This window comes from Scophthalmus maximus, chromosome 11 (assembly GCF_022379125.1).
Source record: "Scophthalmus maximus strain ysfricsl-2021 chromosome 11, ASM2237912v1, whole genome shotgun sequence".
Lineage (NCBI taxonomy): Eukaryota > Metazoa > Chordata > Actinopteri > Pleuronectiformes > Scophthalmidae > Scophthalmus > Scophthalmus maximus.
Window position 1 is genome coordinate 11,065,599 of NC_061525.1, and position 15,804 is coordinate 11,081,402.

A 15,804-nucleotide genomic window follows, 5' to 3' on the forward strand; every position below is an offset into this window, starting at 1 on the left:
GATAGTAGCCCAGTCGACCAAGTCGTTGAACGAAACTTGGTTTAAAATTAAGGAACTTTGTTGCAGCTCTTCCTGTACCTCATGTGCGACTTGGAAATAAATCCCTACCTACATGTGGTCCTTGTTATGTAGAGTAATTTAAACAAGTCAAATGTCCTGCTCTAGTTGTGTTTTAAATTTCATCATGTTACTGAGACTTAGGACATAAAATCATTTACAGTTTCTCCCACTCAAGTGAAACACCCGACTGAATACAGAATTATTTCACATGAAATCAAAACTCTGAATAACAAAACAGATATTTGTACCGCACTAGACAACATGCTATGTCAAGTTGAATCACAGTGACACCGAAAAGCCCAACCCCACAAGACAGAAAGCTATTTGCAAAGCATGCTCTATGGATTTTATGACGCTGAGGAGAAGACGTTAAGCATGAAGATGAGATGTCGCACATAGCGAAAAAGTACTGAAGTGTTACAAGCAAAAAATGATAAACAGCTATTTCATCAGGTGCAACAGCAAGAAAACAATCTGCCGGAATAATTGAAGGGCAAAACATCAAGCCCCTGTAATATCCTCTCATAATTAATACTTATTTTTTTTATATGTGTGTATATATATATATATATATATATATATATATATATATATATATATATATAACACAAAACAACACAAAACATATGGTGTGTTTGATTTAATAGAAACTTAGATCACTGACAAACTATCACTATTTACTACGAAAATAAGCAAAATGAGGAAAGTAAAAAGTATGATTTCACTATGTCCTTACAAAACTAAGTCCTCTCTGTCACAGTAAAACACACTGTTGTGCACCGTACAGCATTACAAACGGCAGTCGGCTGCGTATCACCACCGTAATGAGAGAGAGCCTTCGCCCAATTAAAACAGGGAACCTAATGGTGTGTAACATCACCACTCTCGTCCACACACTCTTCAGCGGCGCTGCCTCTGAAGGAAGTGAGCCGACAACCGTCACTGTCATATCTGTGACAGGTGTTTGCTGAAGACAAAAGGACAACCAACGGCAGCAGATGCAAGCGTGCAGAACAGACGACACCACAGCACAATCACTTCTGCGGGCAAACGCGCAGAGCAATGTGGTGACGGTCCCCTTGGGACTTATCATTTTTCCAGCCCATTGTCAATTCCTTACAAACAGAGAATTATCCTGGCTCTTTGTTCTGACATGAAATGTAATGTCAGCGTGAAGAGGCCAACGCGGCAGAGGAGACATACTAACACAAATGTACTGAACCCAGGCTGTGTTTTATTCACCGGGTGACGGCTGAATGAAACTGATGAGTATGCATATCGTCCCGTGTCATTAACTTCAGAGCCAAGGATCCTCTGACAGTGCACCACAGCATTTTCCCGAAGAAAGCCTTGCATCACTCCACTACAGGTGCACCGTTGTAAATGAGGAGCCTTTTGTGTTTGGAGAACACAAAGCTCTCTCTGCACTGACAGGCAATGTTTAAAGCCTGCCTCTGTCCCAGATGTTCTTCCTACTCCAACGCCACACAACAGTAATAACTAATTTTCTTTAAGCATTTCATTACAAATAAAATAATCATGCAGGCTTTCATTTCTAATATGGAAATCTGTTTGCTAGACAGAGCAGACTTTCAAAGCTTTGACGTTTAACTGTCGTGTTTGACTATAACTTCTCTGTATTAGTTCAAAAATATTTATAGATAACTACAGCTGAAAAACTCCATGCATCCCGTAGAATTCTAATGTATTCAACTAAAAACACATTCATTATGTTGATAATGTACAAAGCCTGAATAAATACTTCATTTTCATTCATTAAACTTATCTATAGCGACTCAGTGGATGCATTCAAAAGGACTGAGACTAACAAATGACACAAAGTTGATGAAAGTTTTAACACAATTGACGTATAAACAAAAAAATAGCCTTAAATAAGTACCAATTTGAATTTGGAACATAACTATGCAGACATGAAACCAGGAATGTATAATGTTATTTTATCCTTTTGTATTCTTCATGTACAGACCCACTGCTGTTCTATTATATGATCCAGTAATCTCCTTCAATCCTCACATTGTGCATCTCTTTACCAGCAGTTATCGGACCATTCTTTTGTCTGCCGACAATGACGATTTCATTCACAATCTTCAGGATGAATTCGTTTCTCCTCGTGTTGAACTTTAAAACTCAATACCTCACTGGATTTGGAACAGAGTCAAATGAAGCCAGAAAAAGATTTGAATGGCTAATCTGATGCAGAATACCACCTGTGATAAAGTATTTTGGAGCAACCCTGAACAAGTAGAGGATGTCTGACGCAGTCACAGTGTTTTAACTTCAAATTATTTATAGACAAAAAACATGGGTTGTAACCGTGGACAAAAGCAGTTCCAAATCTGTCTAAAATTCCAAAGCTATCAAAGGAATCATAGAAAATTACAGGCAAAAGGCCAGAGCGGTCAAAATTGGCTTGAGAACACAGGCTTCGCCCATCCTGGCGCTGTCAGACTGACCAGACCTGACAGCCACTAGGTGAGTCCCATCCAACACCTGACCAAACAATAATTCAGTTACCCATACACAGAAAGTATTAAACTATATATTGTACAAAGAAATAAATGCATTAAGATAATTTGTTAGAGTTAACCGATAAACACATCAGAAACACAACTAGATTAGATTACTCAACTACCAGTTGTTGTTACAACTGTACAATGAAGACGATTGTTTAAAAAGAAAATTATACTAAATATATAAATATAAAAAAATGACATTGTATTCCTGAAAAGTTACAGTCCACCGTCTCTTGCACAGACAAGGCAATATCCAATAAGCTAAAAATGAAAACTGGATTTTTTTGTAACATGTTGATAATTGCAACCTATATTTGATTTGTCAAAGTGATGAACTGATAAGTCTCTGCTCTTATGCAAATTTCAGGTCTATCAATACACAGCACATTATTGATACCGGTGAGAAAGTACTACATTTTATTATTATCAGAGGATTCTGCATAAATTAACTTAAACTTATATGTATGTACCGAATGTACATTATATAATGTACTATAACAACAGCTATTCAAGCAAGGAAAAAATAGTGTATAACCAACGAAGGAGCGAAGTAACTGAAACCACATTTGAATAAACTGCTAATTAATTCTGGCTATGCATCATCACCACACATCTACAAAGGCACAGAACAGATCTGTACTGGTTTTCTGACCAATAAAAAAAAACTCGCATCACTAAATGAATGAGAAAATCTGCCCATACCATCCTTTAAAGTTTGTACAGAAAAATTAAAGTGAATGAACAGCCACAATTTTTATTCAATTGGCCATGTCCACCCCAAATGAATGGTGTCTCACTTGTCACACCCATTCCAGATGAAATGCAGCCGTTATGATGATTACAGACAGCATGACAGACAGACAGACATCGAATGAACAACCCGAAACACGACAATTAAACAATTAGCAGCCGTTTCTTGTCATGCATACATTAGAGCCCTGCAATGGAAATCAATCAATCAAACAATAGGCAATCTGCATCTACTTGTACTCCACAGTGATTCTGTCAGGCTGCTAATCATTTCTTTGAAGGGATGCCACAGATAATGCAGCACACTGCAGACTAAAGCGCAAAACACACCACCACCACAGCACAGTTGTACATCACGTATCACATGACTTGCCTTCATTATGCACATCAGTGACTACACAGTGAGGAAAACGGATGGATAATGTGAACTGTATTTGCCTGTTTTATTGTCTGTCGGAAAAAGCCTAAAAGTGTTATTTATTTCCTCAGCCCTCATCTGCAGTCGGTCTTCACACCTACAGCAAAGCTTTTATGACATGTAATGTGTGTGCCTGTGGGATGAAAAGCTCCGTGTTCACACATCCCCCTGATGAGTTCCTCCTCATTCACTGTGACAGCTTCGGGATCACAAATGGAAGCCGACCTGTCCCTAAAAGAAGAGGACGCTGAGGTGCAGCAGCTTTGTGTTTGGCAAAGAACGCTGCTTCTCAACTACATGATGGGACTGAGGTGTAAACTGTTACTGGGCATCCGCGTGTGTCACTGTGGGTGAGTAACAAATTTAAAAAGGTTTTGTCCTGCTTCACATGGTGGTAGCGTGTTTTGAGCTAAGAGGCTCGACTCAAAATCTAATTTTGAATATCAAACATTATAGTTTCAAAAGGTGGTAAACAGAATAAAATGTTCCAACACTCATATTTCATATATTTGGGATTCGGTGTTGGATACTCAAAAGATAGATTTTAGGTGGATCACTATCAGCCTCAATTTTCAGGTGATACCGACGTAAATGTTAGACGATCTAAAGCATTATGGAGATGACAGACAGACTAAGCTGGGCTTGAATCCCAACAACCTCATGCTGTGATGGAAAGTTTGAAATGATCAGGCGACATCGTCACAGAAATGGTGTTTCCCTACTATGTTACAAACCAAATTTTCATCTGATATTGTGAGGTAAGCTCTAACGCACCTTCTGTCACAAGATCAGTGACATTTTCAAGCTATTTGTGGAAAGCATGCAATAGTCAAATCAATTTCAAGAACCCTGATAAGATCATTCCTTGGGGTTTTCAAGGAAGAGCTGGGAAAGTTTCGATAAAAATGGATTATTTTATTTATTATTTATTATTATGTTTTTTTTTCAAATAGGGAGGCAACACTACTCCAGTACATTTCTGTGCCACGCGGATTTCATACCTGATAGATCCTGTTAAGATGTGCCTGTAGGAAGAAAAATGTAGTGCATGTAATGGACTGGCTGCAGTATTCCTCCATGAACTACAGTTCATCTCTGAAGCATTTCCCCCTTATTGCCTGTCAACTGTAGCAAGACACAGAGACCTTGAAGAACCAGGCCGCATGGGCAACAGATGTACAGGAACACCAATAAGGTATTGATTGTTTCGAGGGTTTGCACATGGAATATTGTAGAGGATATTATTAAGAGAACAAACAGGGGTATCAAGGATGTGATGGAAGGTAAAAAGCTAGGTCTTACCCAATGCAATTTAAAAAAACAGAATTTCAAGATGGTAGCAGGATAAAATTTACTGGTAAAAATGATCAATGATAACATTTCAATAAAAAAATTTTTTCAATCACTGGCATGAGCAGAATAATGGCAATAGTGATTGAAAATGTGTGACAAACAGTTGAGCATTCAAGTTCTTATTCTCGCAAATAAAATAAGAAGCAAAGGAAGTTTGAATATTGCGTCCAATCACATGCTTATTTTGGGAACGTTATAATTGGGTTTCTGATGCTGATTTTCCTGACATTTGGAGAAAAAAAAAACTCAAGTCAAATCTGAGTGTATTCCACATTACTGGAGGAGTATCGCTGAGCTAACTACATGAAATCCAATGGGCCATCTCGAAGGAGCTGCTAATTTAGGGGAAATAAACAGCAGTACATAAACCATGCTGTGGTGCACCAGCGCCCAACCTGCACATGATCAATGTACTTCTTGAATTTAGGTTAAAGGTGTTCATTCTTCTCTTCTGCACAGCTGTGTCTTGCAGGTTTGTGTTCGTCTCAGGTGGTTCCTAGTCACTGTGTCCCAATTTCCCATCATATACTAATGTCTTATAAAGTAAATTATAGAAAATTTTACCTTTTTATTTTGTACAGAGAAACAGAATTGATATTAAGTAATATCAAACTTCAGAAATACATCACAAATTTTTGCTTTTGGGAGCATTCAAAATTGCAAGTAATAGTAGTGTTTTCATGGATTCATCACTGCATTTATTGTTTTCTGTGCTGAGATATTACACCACCACCCTCTGCCCCTTTTTTCTCTATTTTCGTAGCACCTGCCAAGTGGTTAGAATTCATTTATAGTATGCAACTGGGACACAGATGTTATCAGTCTACTTTACGCTAGGTGTGGTTCATTAACTCCAAAAGGAAAAATGATGGCGGGACATTGGGCTTTAAGGACCAACACCAGTGTGCCAAGGATTTCGTCATTTCGCTGCTGCTGTCATCCACTCTGTATTAACTATTTTACCTGCTCTCCATCAGTGAAGACGCGCTCTCCGTAGCTCCAGTTCATGGTGGGAGTCGGATCGCCTGAAGCCTCACAAGTCAGGGTTACCTGCTCCTCCAATTCTGAAGTGCTCTGGTTTACCGTGTATGTGATCTTCGGTTTGACTGTAAAACACAGACGCACAGTCATCACATCCAGAACAAGACAGCCAGGTGGTTTGACAGCACAATATGCGCAATGAGTAAAAGAGCAACTCTCTGGATTTAGGGTGAGTTCAAAGTGGGGATGAGGATCGGTAACTTGACAGTTGGGCCGGAATTTTTGTGGCAGTAAAATGAAAAAAAAAAGCTTAAATAAAAAGCCTTCTCAGTCCCAGCAGTGGTAAAGTTCATGTAATTATTTATTAAGCCTACCTCAAAGGAGCCGGTCTTCATTTTTGTATACATTTTGAGCAAACTGTCAAGTTACAGTACACCTGAGCCAACCCGAAAGCACAGCAGGGGGCCACAACTGTGACATGAGCAGAGCGAAGAAAATTTGAGTGCTTCTTCAGTAGCTTATGGACGTGCATTGCCCTCTCATCTTTTTCATTCCACTCCATGAAGGGTGAATGGATTTGGAAATGGGTTTGCTAAGTGCAAGCCTTCTCACTACAGCGATGATAAATTACAATGTTCAGCAGAAGAAATCAACTGCAACCTTGTGTTGAAATTATCTCGGCCAATTATTATGAAATGGACAAAAAGAGGGCTTTCTTATCATTTTGTTACTTCTAAATTAAGTATTTGAAAATGCAGCAGTTTATATTTACAGCCATGGGTGACACAATATAATCTGCAGGATTGTGATTAGAAAGTATCATCCTTTTTTATACAAGAAAGATATCTATATCCAGTCAGACTTGGTATTGACAGGCACCATATATTAAAGAACTCCGATCAGGGCAAAAAAAAACGTTTGCAGCTTTTGTTTTTTAGAATATGGGAGCTCAGCATTTTCCACTTTGATGTTAGGAGACAAGAGCTTTGCGAGTGCAAGAAGATCCTCACAATAATGAGGTAAATATTTCTAGAGAGGTAAACAAAGTGCTTTGAAAGCTGTCTTGAGTAATTTCAAGGAGATTGTTTACCCATTGAGATCTAAAGAACCAGGCGTTGGCTACTTCTTTTGTTTAAGGAGGAAAAAAATCACCATCTAACTTAATGTTAATGTAACAGACATGACAACGTGAAGTGATTTTGTGATTGAAATTGCAATTATTCTTGTCTCTATATGGCAAAAGAAAGGAAGCAACAACTAATTGTGGAAAGAAAAAAGAAGAAAAATAAAGAATTCAAAGAGTTCAGCTGAGTTCATTCTCTAAATCCTTAAACACTGTCCTTACATGAAACATTCACAACCCACACTGAAACAACACCTCATCTGGTATCCCCTAGAAAGCAAGACACAGAACCATAGTATTGTTCTTCCCCCTCCCACACACTTGGAGAATTTTACATACACTTATATTCATCCATGTATATAAAATGTTTCTCCTTACCAAACACTCTTAGACTGAGCTCCTGCTCACTTTCCCCAGCCTTGTTCTTGGCAATGCAGGTGTACTCTCCTTCATCCAGCTTGGTAACATCCATTAATGTCATTTCCGAGCCATCTTCGTTAAAGCTATACTTCTCTCCCGCATCGAGAACCACATCATTCCTGTGGACAACACAAGTGTTAAACATTCTACCCATTTATCCAGTCAATTTCAAACACTATTTTTAGGTTGCTGTTGTTCAAAAGGGAAAATCCTCAACCCCTACAGCTGTAGAAGAATATGCAACAGCTTCTAGGAGAATGACAATGTGAAAAAGGTCAAGTGATTAAGTAGAAGTGAAGTGATTAAAAACGTGAAAGCTGAAAATGTTTTCAGAAAATGAGGGTGATAATGTTTTTCTTTTGCAAGTCTTTTGACATTTGGTATTAAGTGGCAATTTGGGGGGAAAAAACCCTAACCCTATTTATATTTTTTCCTAGTGGAGAATAAATAGTTTGGCACCATTACCAGGAATGCAAAAGAGATAATGTTCTCTGACCTCTGACTGTCTGTCATAATTTGTTTTAGACTTGGAAGTTGTAGCTGCTGTCTAACTGCACACGTATTAAGAACCAAGAACAACAGATGTTCCTGGGCTCTTTGCACTTTGTGACCCACCAGGTCTTATCTACAAAGCCAACAGCTGTCTGGGTAACAAGTTGAACAGGAACAGTATTACTAAGCAGGCGCCCATCAATGGCTGTATTCGGACCAGCAGTATAATGTGGCTCTTGATGAATCTCTAGTCTTCAGGTTTCAATGCTTTTATCCACCTTTTATATCCCGTGTTTAGGTTTCCTATTACAATGAATAAACCAGTTAATAGAATAACCCTGCAGTGCATTGTACACTTTGCCCTTCAGTTTGATTCAGGTAAATTGGTTCATATGATTAATTCCCTTTCCTGATGTGGTTGTGTGACTGTGTAGTTATTTCACTGACAGTATTTGTCTATTGCACTAACTGCCAACAAAAGACAACTAGCAAACAAAACTAGACTACTATGTTTATTTTTCAAGTGAACCCTATGAATGCTGTTTTCTTTAAAACATCTTTAAAACTCATTACTCAAAAAATATTTTTTCCACCATTTTGGTCAAGACTGAAATATCTTAACAAGTATTGGACTGATTTAGATTCAAGGTCCCCAGAGGATGAATTGTATTGACTTTAGCGATCCACTGACATTTGCTCTAGCTATTTGAGAGACCTAAGAACAGATTTTTACCTTGTCCATGTCACCATGGGTTCAGGATAGCCATCAACTGCACAAGTCAACATGGCAGACTGCCCAACATCTGCTGTGGAATTTACCTCTGACTGCCATACCCTGATGGTCGGGAGCACTGAGACAGGGATACAGATAAGTAATGAAATACACCAAAATAGAAAGAAAGTGATACATACATACTGTATCTGCAACTAGCCACATAGATACAAAGACAGATAGCAGAAGGGAAAACAGAAACAGAAGCAGTGACAAATTTCAGAGCATTTATTTTAGGCACACTCATTTGCCTGGCTCGGAAGTTGCAGGAAACAGACTTCATTAGCATGAAACATCTTTGATACATGGTTGCTCTGGGCAACTGTTTCCACCTTGATGTTGAGCCTGGCCGCTTCTAAGGAGCCACAGCTTATTTAAGCATGATGGGACACCTGCCGCACAAAACATGCACACAGGAGCAACAAGGCTGAGGTAATAGTGCAAGGGGAAGAGGGACGCTAACCGTTCACAACGACCTTGATGACCCGCAGATCAATCTCGCCGCGGGCCATGAGGCGACCCTCGCATGTGTATGCGCCCTCATCTGTCTTCTTTATGCCACGGATCTGAAGGTGATTGTTGTTCAGCACCTTGAAGCGAACTGAAGACAAGAATGGGGAAAATGAACTGGCAGGTCTGTTACATATTTGGCAAATCAGCCCAAATCAATCACTTCATGTATTTGATCATCAACAGCTGCTGTTGTGTCATCAGGAGGAGTACAGAGAGATAAGACATTGAATAAACTCTTGTCTGACTTTGATATATTTGGCTGAAAACATATCATTTTAACACTGATGTCTGTTACTCACTCTGTATTGCCTTTTTATCATTACAAACTTAATGTGGAATTTTTGAGGTATACAGTGCTCAGATCAGATCCTCTGTATATCTGTGACCTGTTTTGAGAGTTTATTCTGAACCATCAGTAATGTGATTTTGTAGTTTCAATAATATTCCATGGCTTCATGGCTTGAACAAGTCAAATATACACCAATCAGCGCAGTTGCATTATTTTTGCTGCTCAGAGGGTAATATGATGAAAAAAAAACTGATGATAAAAATTTTGGGGGCACATATCACATTATATATTGTATCAACTTTTTCAAATCAACTCTCATTCCACCAGCTACAGACAAAAAAATAGAAATATCGGCAAAGCCCACAAGAGCCCGCCTCAGTTTGAGATGAAATGTGACCCGAATAAATCATGTAGTAAATAAAAATGTGCTAAAATGAGCTTGAGTTATTATTTTCCAGCGAGCAATACCAACAATACCGTTCACATAATGATATTGTTCAGTGTCGGGAGTGAAGAACAGAGAGTCAATTGTACTTTCAATTCAAAACCAAATTAATTTTTCCTTTCAACAACAAGATAAACCCTGGAGAATAATGGCTGCAATAGCAGGCACGAAGAATTTCAAGTTTCTAACACTGGTAAATCTACATGTCTATTTTCAGGCCTCTGTTGGTTTTACCATTGTCTTATTGTCATGTCTATGTCCATAACAGTCACAATAAATTACTAACATTCCATTTGGCTTTTTTCTTCAAATCTTTGCTAACCAAATCGTGAGTATGACTGGGATTTTAAGCAAACCAGTATGAAAACTATATTTAATATAAATCTGTTACAGAGTTAAGAGTTGAACAAAAAACCAACAACTCAGCACTATTAAAAATATTGACACAACAGATTGACACAAGCTATTTGCTACAACAAGAGCAATATAGACATGGTCCATTCAGAGAAATCTTACCATCTTTCTCCATCTGTATTCTTGCTCCTTTATATTTCCAGAGGACAGTGGGAGGAGGTGAACTGATGACGTCGCAAACAATGTTGGCATTGTCTCCTTCGGTGAACTCTTGAGGTGAGGGTGCATTTGTGAAGGTGATTTTTTCTGAAAATACACATGAAAAACACATTTTTTATTCACTGATATAATGAGTGTCAATGAAATGTGTTCACTTTGTATGACTGTTGTGTTTCATTGATGTTCTTCTTTAGTGTGTCACAGAATTAAACAGCTGTTATGTTAAAATATTCCAAGTCACACAAGCAATTTTTTCTCTGTAACCTACAATTTTATCCGACAAAAAAAAGGAGATAAAACTCAAAGACTGCTTGGAATTTTACCAATCACCACACTTTTACAATAGTGAACCATTTTACAAGTCATGGTCGAAATGAATAGCAATCATTACCTCAAACTTGCTTTCTCAGGCGATTCTGAACATTATTCATTCCTATACATACAGGATCATATTATTCCTCTTAAACATCCCTTGACACGTTACTAATAGCTGTAGTATTTCCAATCTACAGTAATATAAGATATTCAATTGTTTAATGGAATTGGCTGGGAGTTCAACATAGTACGTTAAGAACAAAAGTAACGTTTCAAATTTGAGTCAGGGAAAGATACAGAATCACATTCAAGTCAAAGTTTAACACATGAAGACATTCGTCAGCTCATTCAGTTGACTTCAGCAGCACTAAAGCCAAGTGGTTAAAGTATTTCATGTAAAACCTAAGACACACGAAAAAACAATATCTATAGAAACATTGTGCCTGAAGGGGATAAAAGCGATGACACTGATTAAGCTACTTTTTATTTTGCTGTAGTTGTCATGTGTAGCATTATCTTGCTTAATGTGACTATGTGACTTTGCAAGTTGACAACAAGCCAGTTCCATGAGGTGCTTCACATCTAAACAAAGTTCATTTTCCTTAAAACAGATGGGGTTTTTTTAATAAGGCAAATGCTCATTGTTAAGAAAAAAACAAGCTAAAAAAAAGCAACGTCCGTCTCATTTTGCAATACACACTGTATATTGATTTTAATATGCAACATAACTGAGCGCAAAAATAACCTAAAATATATGCTGAAATAACAAAAGTTCTGTTTGGAGAATTAAGAGTTTTCGACTGTGATGGACATTTTGGCATTCATGGAAAATAAAACCCATTACTCACAAGAACTGCACAACAGACAGGATCATTAAGCAGCCTTCTAATGGTCTTCCGACCATTTATCGAACTGATGAAAAATCCATCCTCACTTGAAAATAAAAAGACTAATGTGTTGCCCTTGAGCAGTCAATAAAATACCATGAGTTCAATAAGCAAGACTTTTCTTTCCAATGTGCCCGTACCGCTCAATAATTTGGAGTGTACAAGGTGGTAGAAAAACTTACGAAAGATTTTCACATTAACGGTTGATTCCACTTGCTGGTCTCCATTGGTAGCGACACACTTGTATGTGCCGGCATTTTCAGTCCCAGCTTTATACAGTGTGAGGGTGGACGATGACTCATCATTACGTGCTACCGTTATGTCTGGTCTGTTCGGTTCTATCCTGTCCCCAGTTGGTCCAAACCAGTCTATGTGCTTGGCAACCCCTACAACTAAGGGCACAGTAAAGAGCAACACACAAGAAAAGAAGTGTCTGTTAGGGTGCACATTTCACATCAGTAAAGTCAACCAGTGCCCACAGACTGAACACTGTGGGTTATGCATTATTCTGCATGGGCGGACGCCTCTGGTTTATACATTTCAAATGAAACATATCAGCCAACAATCAAAGCAAAATGTGTCAAAGATTTAAATCCATTGCTTGTATTAGAGGAAACATATCATGCTAAAATTCAGGTTCATAATTTAAATTTGGCTTATTACAAGAAAAGGTTTACATGCTATAATGTTGAATGTTTCAGCTCCTTTATCTTTAAGCCTCCCACCCAATGAAGCCCAGTCTGCTTTGATTTGTGATTGGTCAACCACTTCCAGCGCATGTTGGAAGTGACAGCCTCAGCTCTCTGTTTACCTGGCTTTGTTTGGGAGCGTGCCTTATGCACTACCCTAACATCATGACATCACCATGGACTCTGCATAATATGTCTCCTCTAAACGAACGGGGAGGGCAATAGGAATCAGAACATTAAATAGGAGGTATCATGCAACAAAAATTTACTGATTGAATAGATATATACCTTATACACCTCCTCGACAATTAAAATCCCAAGATGCCACTAAATGATTTTAACAAATGTCTTGTGAAGTGACATTGTTTTACAAAAGGATGCATGGCTGTGGAGTACTTGTATTGGTACTATATATTATTTTATCATTTGGCCCTTATTGTACTGTTATTGTAAAAATCTTTCAAAAATCTCCAGAAATGTATTCAGTTCTGAAAACCTAGGCACCTAGTGCCTTTGATTGATTGGGTTCTTCACTGCACTTTTACATCCTTTGTTGCATTTGGGGAACTTTAACTGTATATGATAATTATGTCCCCTTTATATTATTTCTATACAATTATTTATTCCAAACTCATTTTATTCCATCTTAATTGATTTCATTCTGGGTGTTATTGCTTGTTTTGTTTGAACATCATTCTAATGTTTTACTCGGCCTATGTAAAGCACCTTGAATTGCCTCTGTGTTTGAAATGTGCTCTATAAATAATTCTGCCTTGTCTTTGAGCGCCAGTTATCTACCAGACTATTGGCTCTATTTTAATGATCTAAACACAAGTGCATTATGGGCGTGTCTAGTTTAAGGTCACTGCGCCAGACGCTCATTTTAAAAGGGTTGTAATGAAGTCTTTCCATAAATCATGGTTGTCTTTTGGGCGTAACATGCAATAGACCGACCAAAGTGCCACCTCCCATTCTCTTTAAAAGCCAGGCACACTTGCACTTTGGTGGATTGGCATAACGGTGGATTTGCCAGGTAGACCCTCCAAATTTATTTGATTATATGAACAAATAATTTTGTTATTTTTTAGAATATAAACACAAAAGAGAGAAACACTTCTGGTTCTGCTACCTTGACTTTTTGTCTGTCAATAAATCAAAAAATAAATAAATAGTTTGGAAGCAATTTCCTGTTTATTTCATATTTGGTATTTTGGGGAATAATAACAATTGGACTAGATTTAAGATTGAGTTGTAAGTAGAGCCCCACCGATCTGGATGTTTGGGAGGCAATGCCAATATGGATATCAGAGAGGATTTTTGTCGACCAACATTGTTCAGCCTCTAATTGTTAGTGTTTGAACAATGTTTACCTAACAATGTTTAACATGAGTTTGTATTGACTGATCCACCAAAGTTTAAGGGGTTAGAAGGACAATAGTTAGGACAGTTTGATAAACTTACCTTCACACATGAAGAATTTGGACTCTCCAAGGCTAATCTCACCATGACTTGGTGTGATCTGCACTTCCAGTGAAACTGAAAGAGAAGAAAAAACACCATACAGTACGAAATAAAAAACTATGAAAAATAATAAATGACGCACTGCTTAGGTATGCAGAAAAGATTCAAAACGTTCAGTATTAAGAGATACTACAGTGACCTTCTTATAAACATTATTTATTCAATGTTCCCATGTTTGATCTGGAAATTACTGGAGGAGACTGAATTCAAACATCACGGAGACCCTAACGCAGTTGCACTTGCAGTTTCATGATCACAAGTGGGGTTGCATTTCCATTTAAATTTTCAGTCAGCAGTTGGTACAAAATATAAATGAAACAGACAAAGACAACAACAATTTTAAACCATCTACTACATCCCTTGCCTGTAGGTGGCATCTCCAGCATCTTTGCACACACATCAATATTTTCTCTCCTTTTTTAATGGCAGTAGGAAAAGAAAATCTGTGGGAGGCAATGGACATCAACATCAAGAAACTGACTATGCTCCTTTTGACTTGTGCAGCCCTCTTACCAAAGACATGGACATTCCCTATTCCTCGTTTTGCCTGGAGTCATCCAGACCTTTCAAGACAAATGACATAAAGCAGGCACTGAAATTAATTAGTTAACATTCAGCTTTGGTAAGAACCAATGCTGTGCTGCCACGGCACCTTAACAGAAATTATATTTAAGATGCTTCAAAAGACTTTTAGAAATCCTTCTCTGTATCTATCAAGATAAATGTAGTGTGTCTCTCAGTGACAGCCTGCACTTCATCAAAAACCAAATGAAAAAAATGATTTCTGTTATTTCAAACAAGACAGAAATATGGCCTGAAACTCTTATGTGCTTAATTGGAAGAAAGATCTGCTTGTTCCCTGTAGAATCTCCTGAGGGGCAAGTCAAGGGTTCCTGTGGTTGACTAAGAAGTGTGACTAAATGGGGCCCAAAATCCTGCACGGCCAAGAATGAGTGAATGTGTTTGGAATACAATGGAGGTCATGGTGAGAGTTGACACAGTGTTGTGAATTGATATAAGGAAAGAACACACAAAATGTTGTCTTTAATGCCAACACATTAAACCATCAGGAAATAATTGATTAAATGTTTTTACATTTGAAATTTTTTTCTACGTCGAAATTGATATTCTGACCTTTGATGTTTGTTTACTTTTTCAGCGTAACATAAATTATGAAACCCTATGACTGCTAACACATTGTCATTATTTTACAGAGATTAACCAGATATAACAGTATATTTTTAATTCAAATTTTTATTTTTATTCCTTGTTTTGTTACTTAAAAACTCAAAGTAATGTGTTGAAGATAAACTATTATTGGGCTGTTTACTGTTTTCTTCAAGATGAAAAAAAAGAAAACATGCGTTATCGATGTGAGTGGTTGCAATTAATGGCAGCTAGCACTCACAGTAAAGCTTACAAAAAGTGGCTTTAGGGTAGAATTTCCTGTACCGATTTTAAATAAATCACAAACAGGAAAACCACTGAATAATAGTGATGATACTTTTGATGCAAAGCAAAAAGGACAATTATTCATACTTAGATTCCTAATAGTTTTATCAAAAGGTAGGCATCCAATACATTTCCAAGTTAAGACCCAGAAATACTTGTACCCTATTTTATATCCACTAAATAATGTTTAAGTGTCTGTGTTAGGTAGAGACTGAAT

General features: G+C 37.7%; 1 protein-coding gene across 10 annotated transcripts in view; it reads right to left on the reverse strand.

Annotated features, from left to right (window-relative positions):
• The window catches only part of ncam1b (neural cell adhesion molecule 1b), a 67,500-nt gene that overhangs the window by 22,917 nt on the left and 28,779 nt on the right, over positions 1 to 15,804 (reverse strand). For 6 of the 10 annotated variants that reach the window (XM_035622706.2, XM_047335591.1, XM_047335593.1 and 3 more), the window contains exons 2-8: positions 14,076 to 14,150; positions 12,108 to 12,317; positions 10,667 to 10,810; positions 9,367 to 9,504; positions 8,865 to 8,982; positions 7,598 to 7,758; positions 6,079 to 6,221 (exon numbers count right to left, since the gene is read on the reverse strand). In XM_035622706.2, coding sequence (XP_035478599.2) covers positions 6,079 to 6,221; positions 7,598 to 7,758; positions 8,865 to 8,982; positions 9,367 to 9,504; positions 10,667 to 10,810; positions 12,108 to 12,317; positions 14,076 to 14,150 — 989 coding nt within the window. Of the gene's footprint in view, positions 1 to 4,763; positions 4,788 to 6,078; positions 6,222 to 7,597; positions 7,759 to 8,864; positions 8,983 to 9,366; positions 9,505 to 10,666; positions 10,811 to 12,107; positions 12,318 to 14,075; positions 14,151 to 15,804 lie in introns of all 10 variants that reach the window. The other 4 variants (XM_047335590.1, XM_047335589.1, XM_047335592.1 and 1 more) reach the window with 1 other exon arrangement.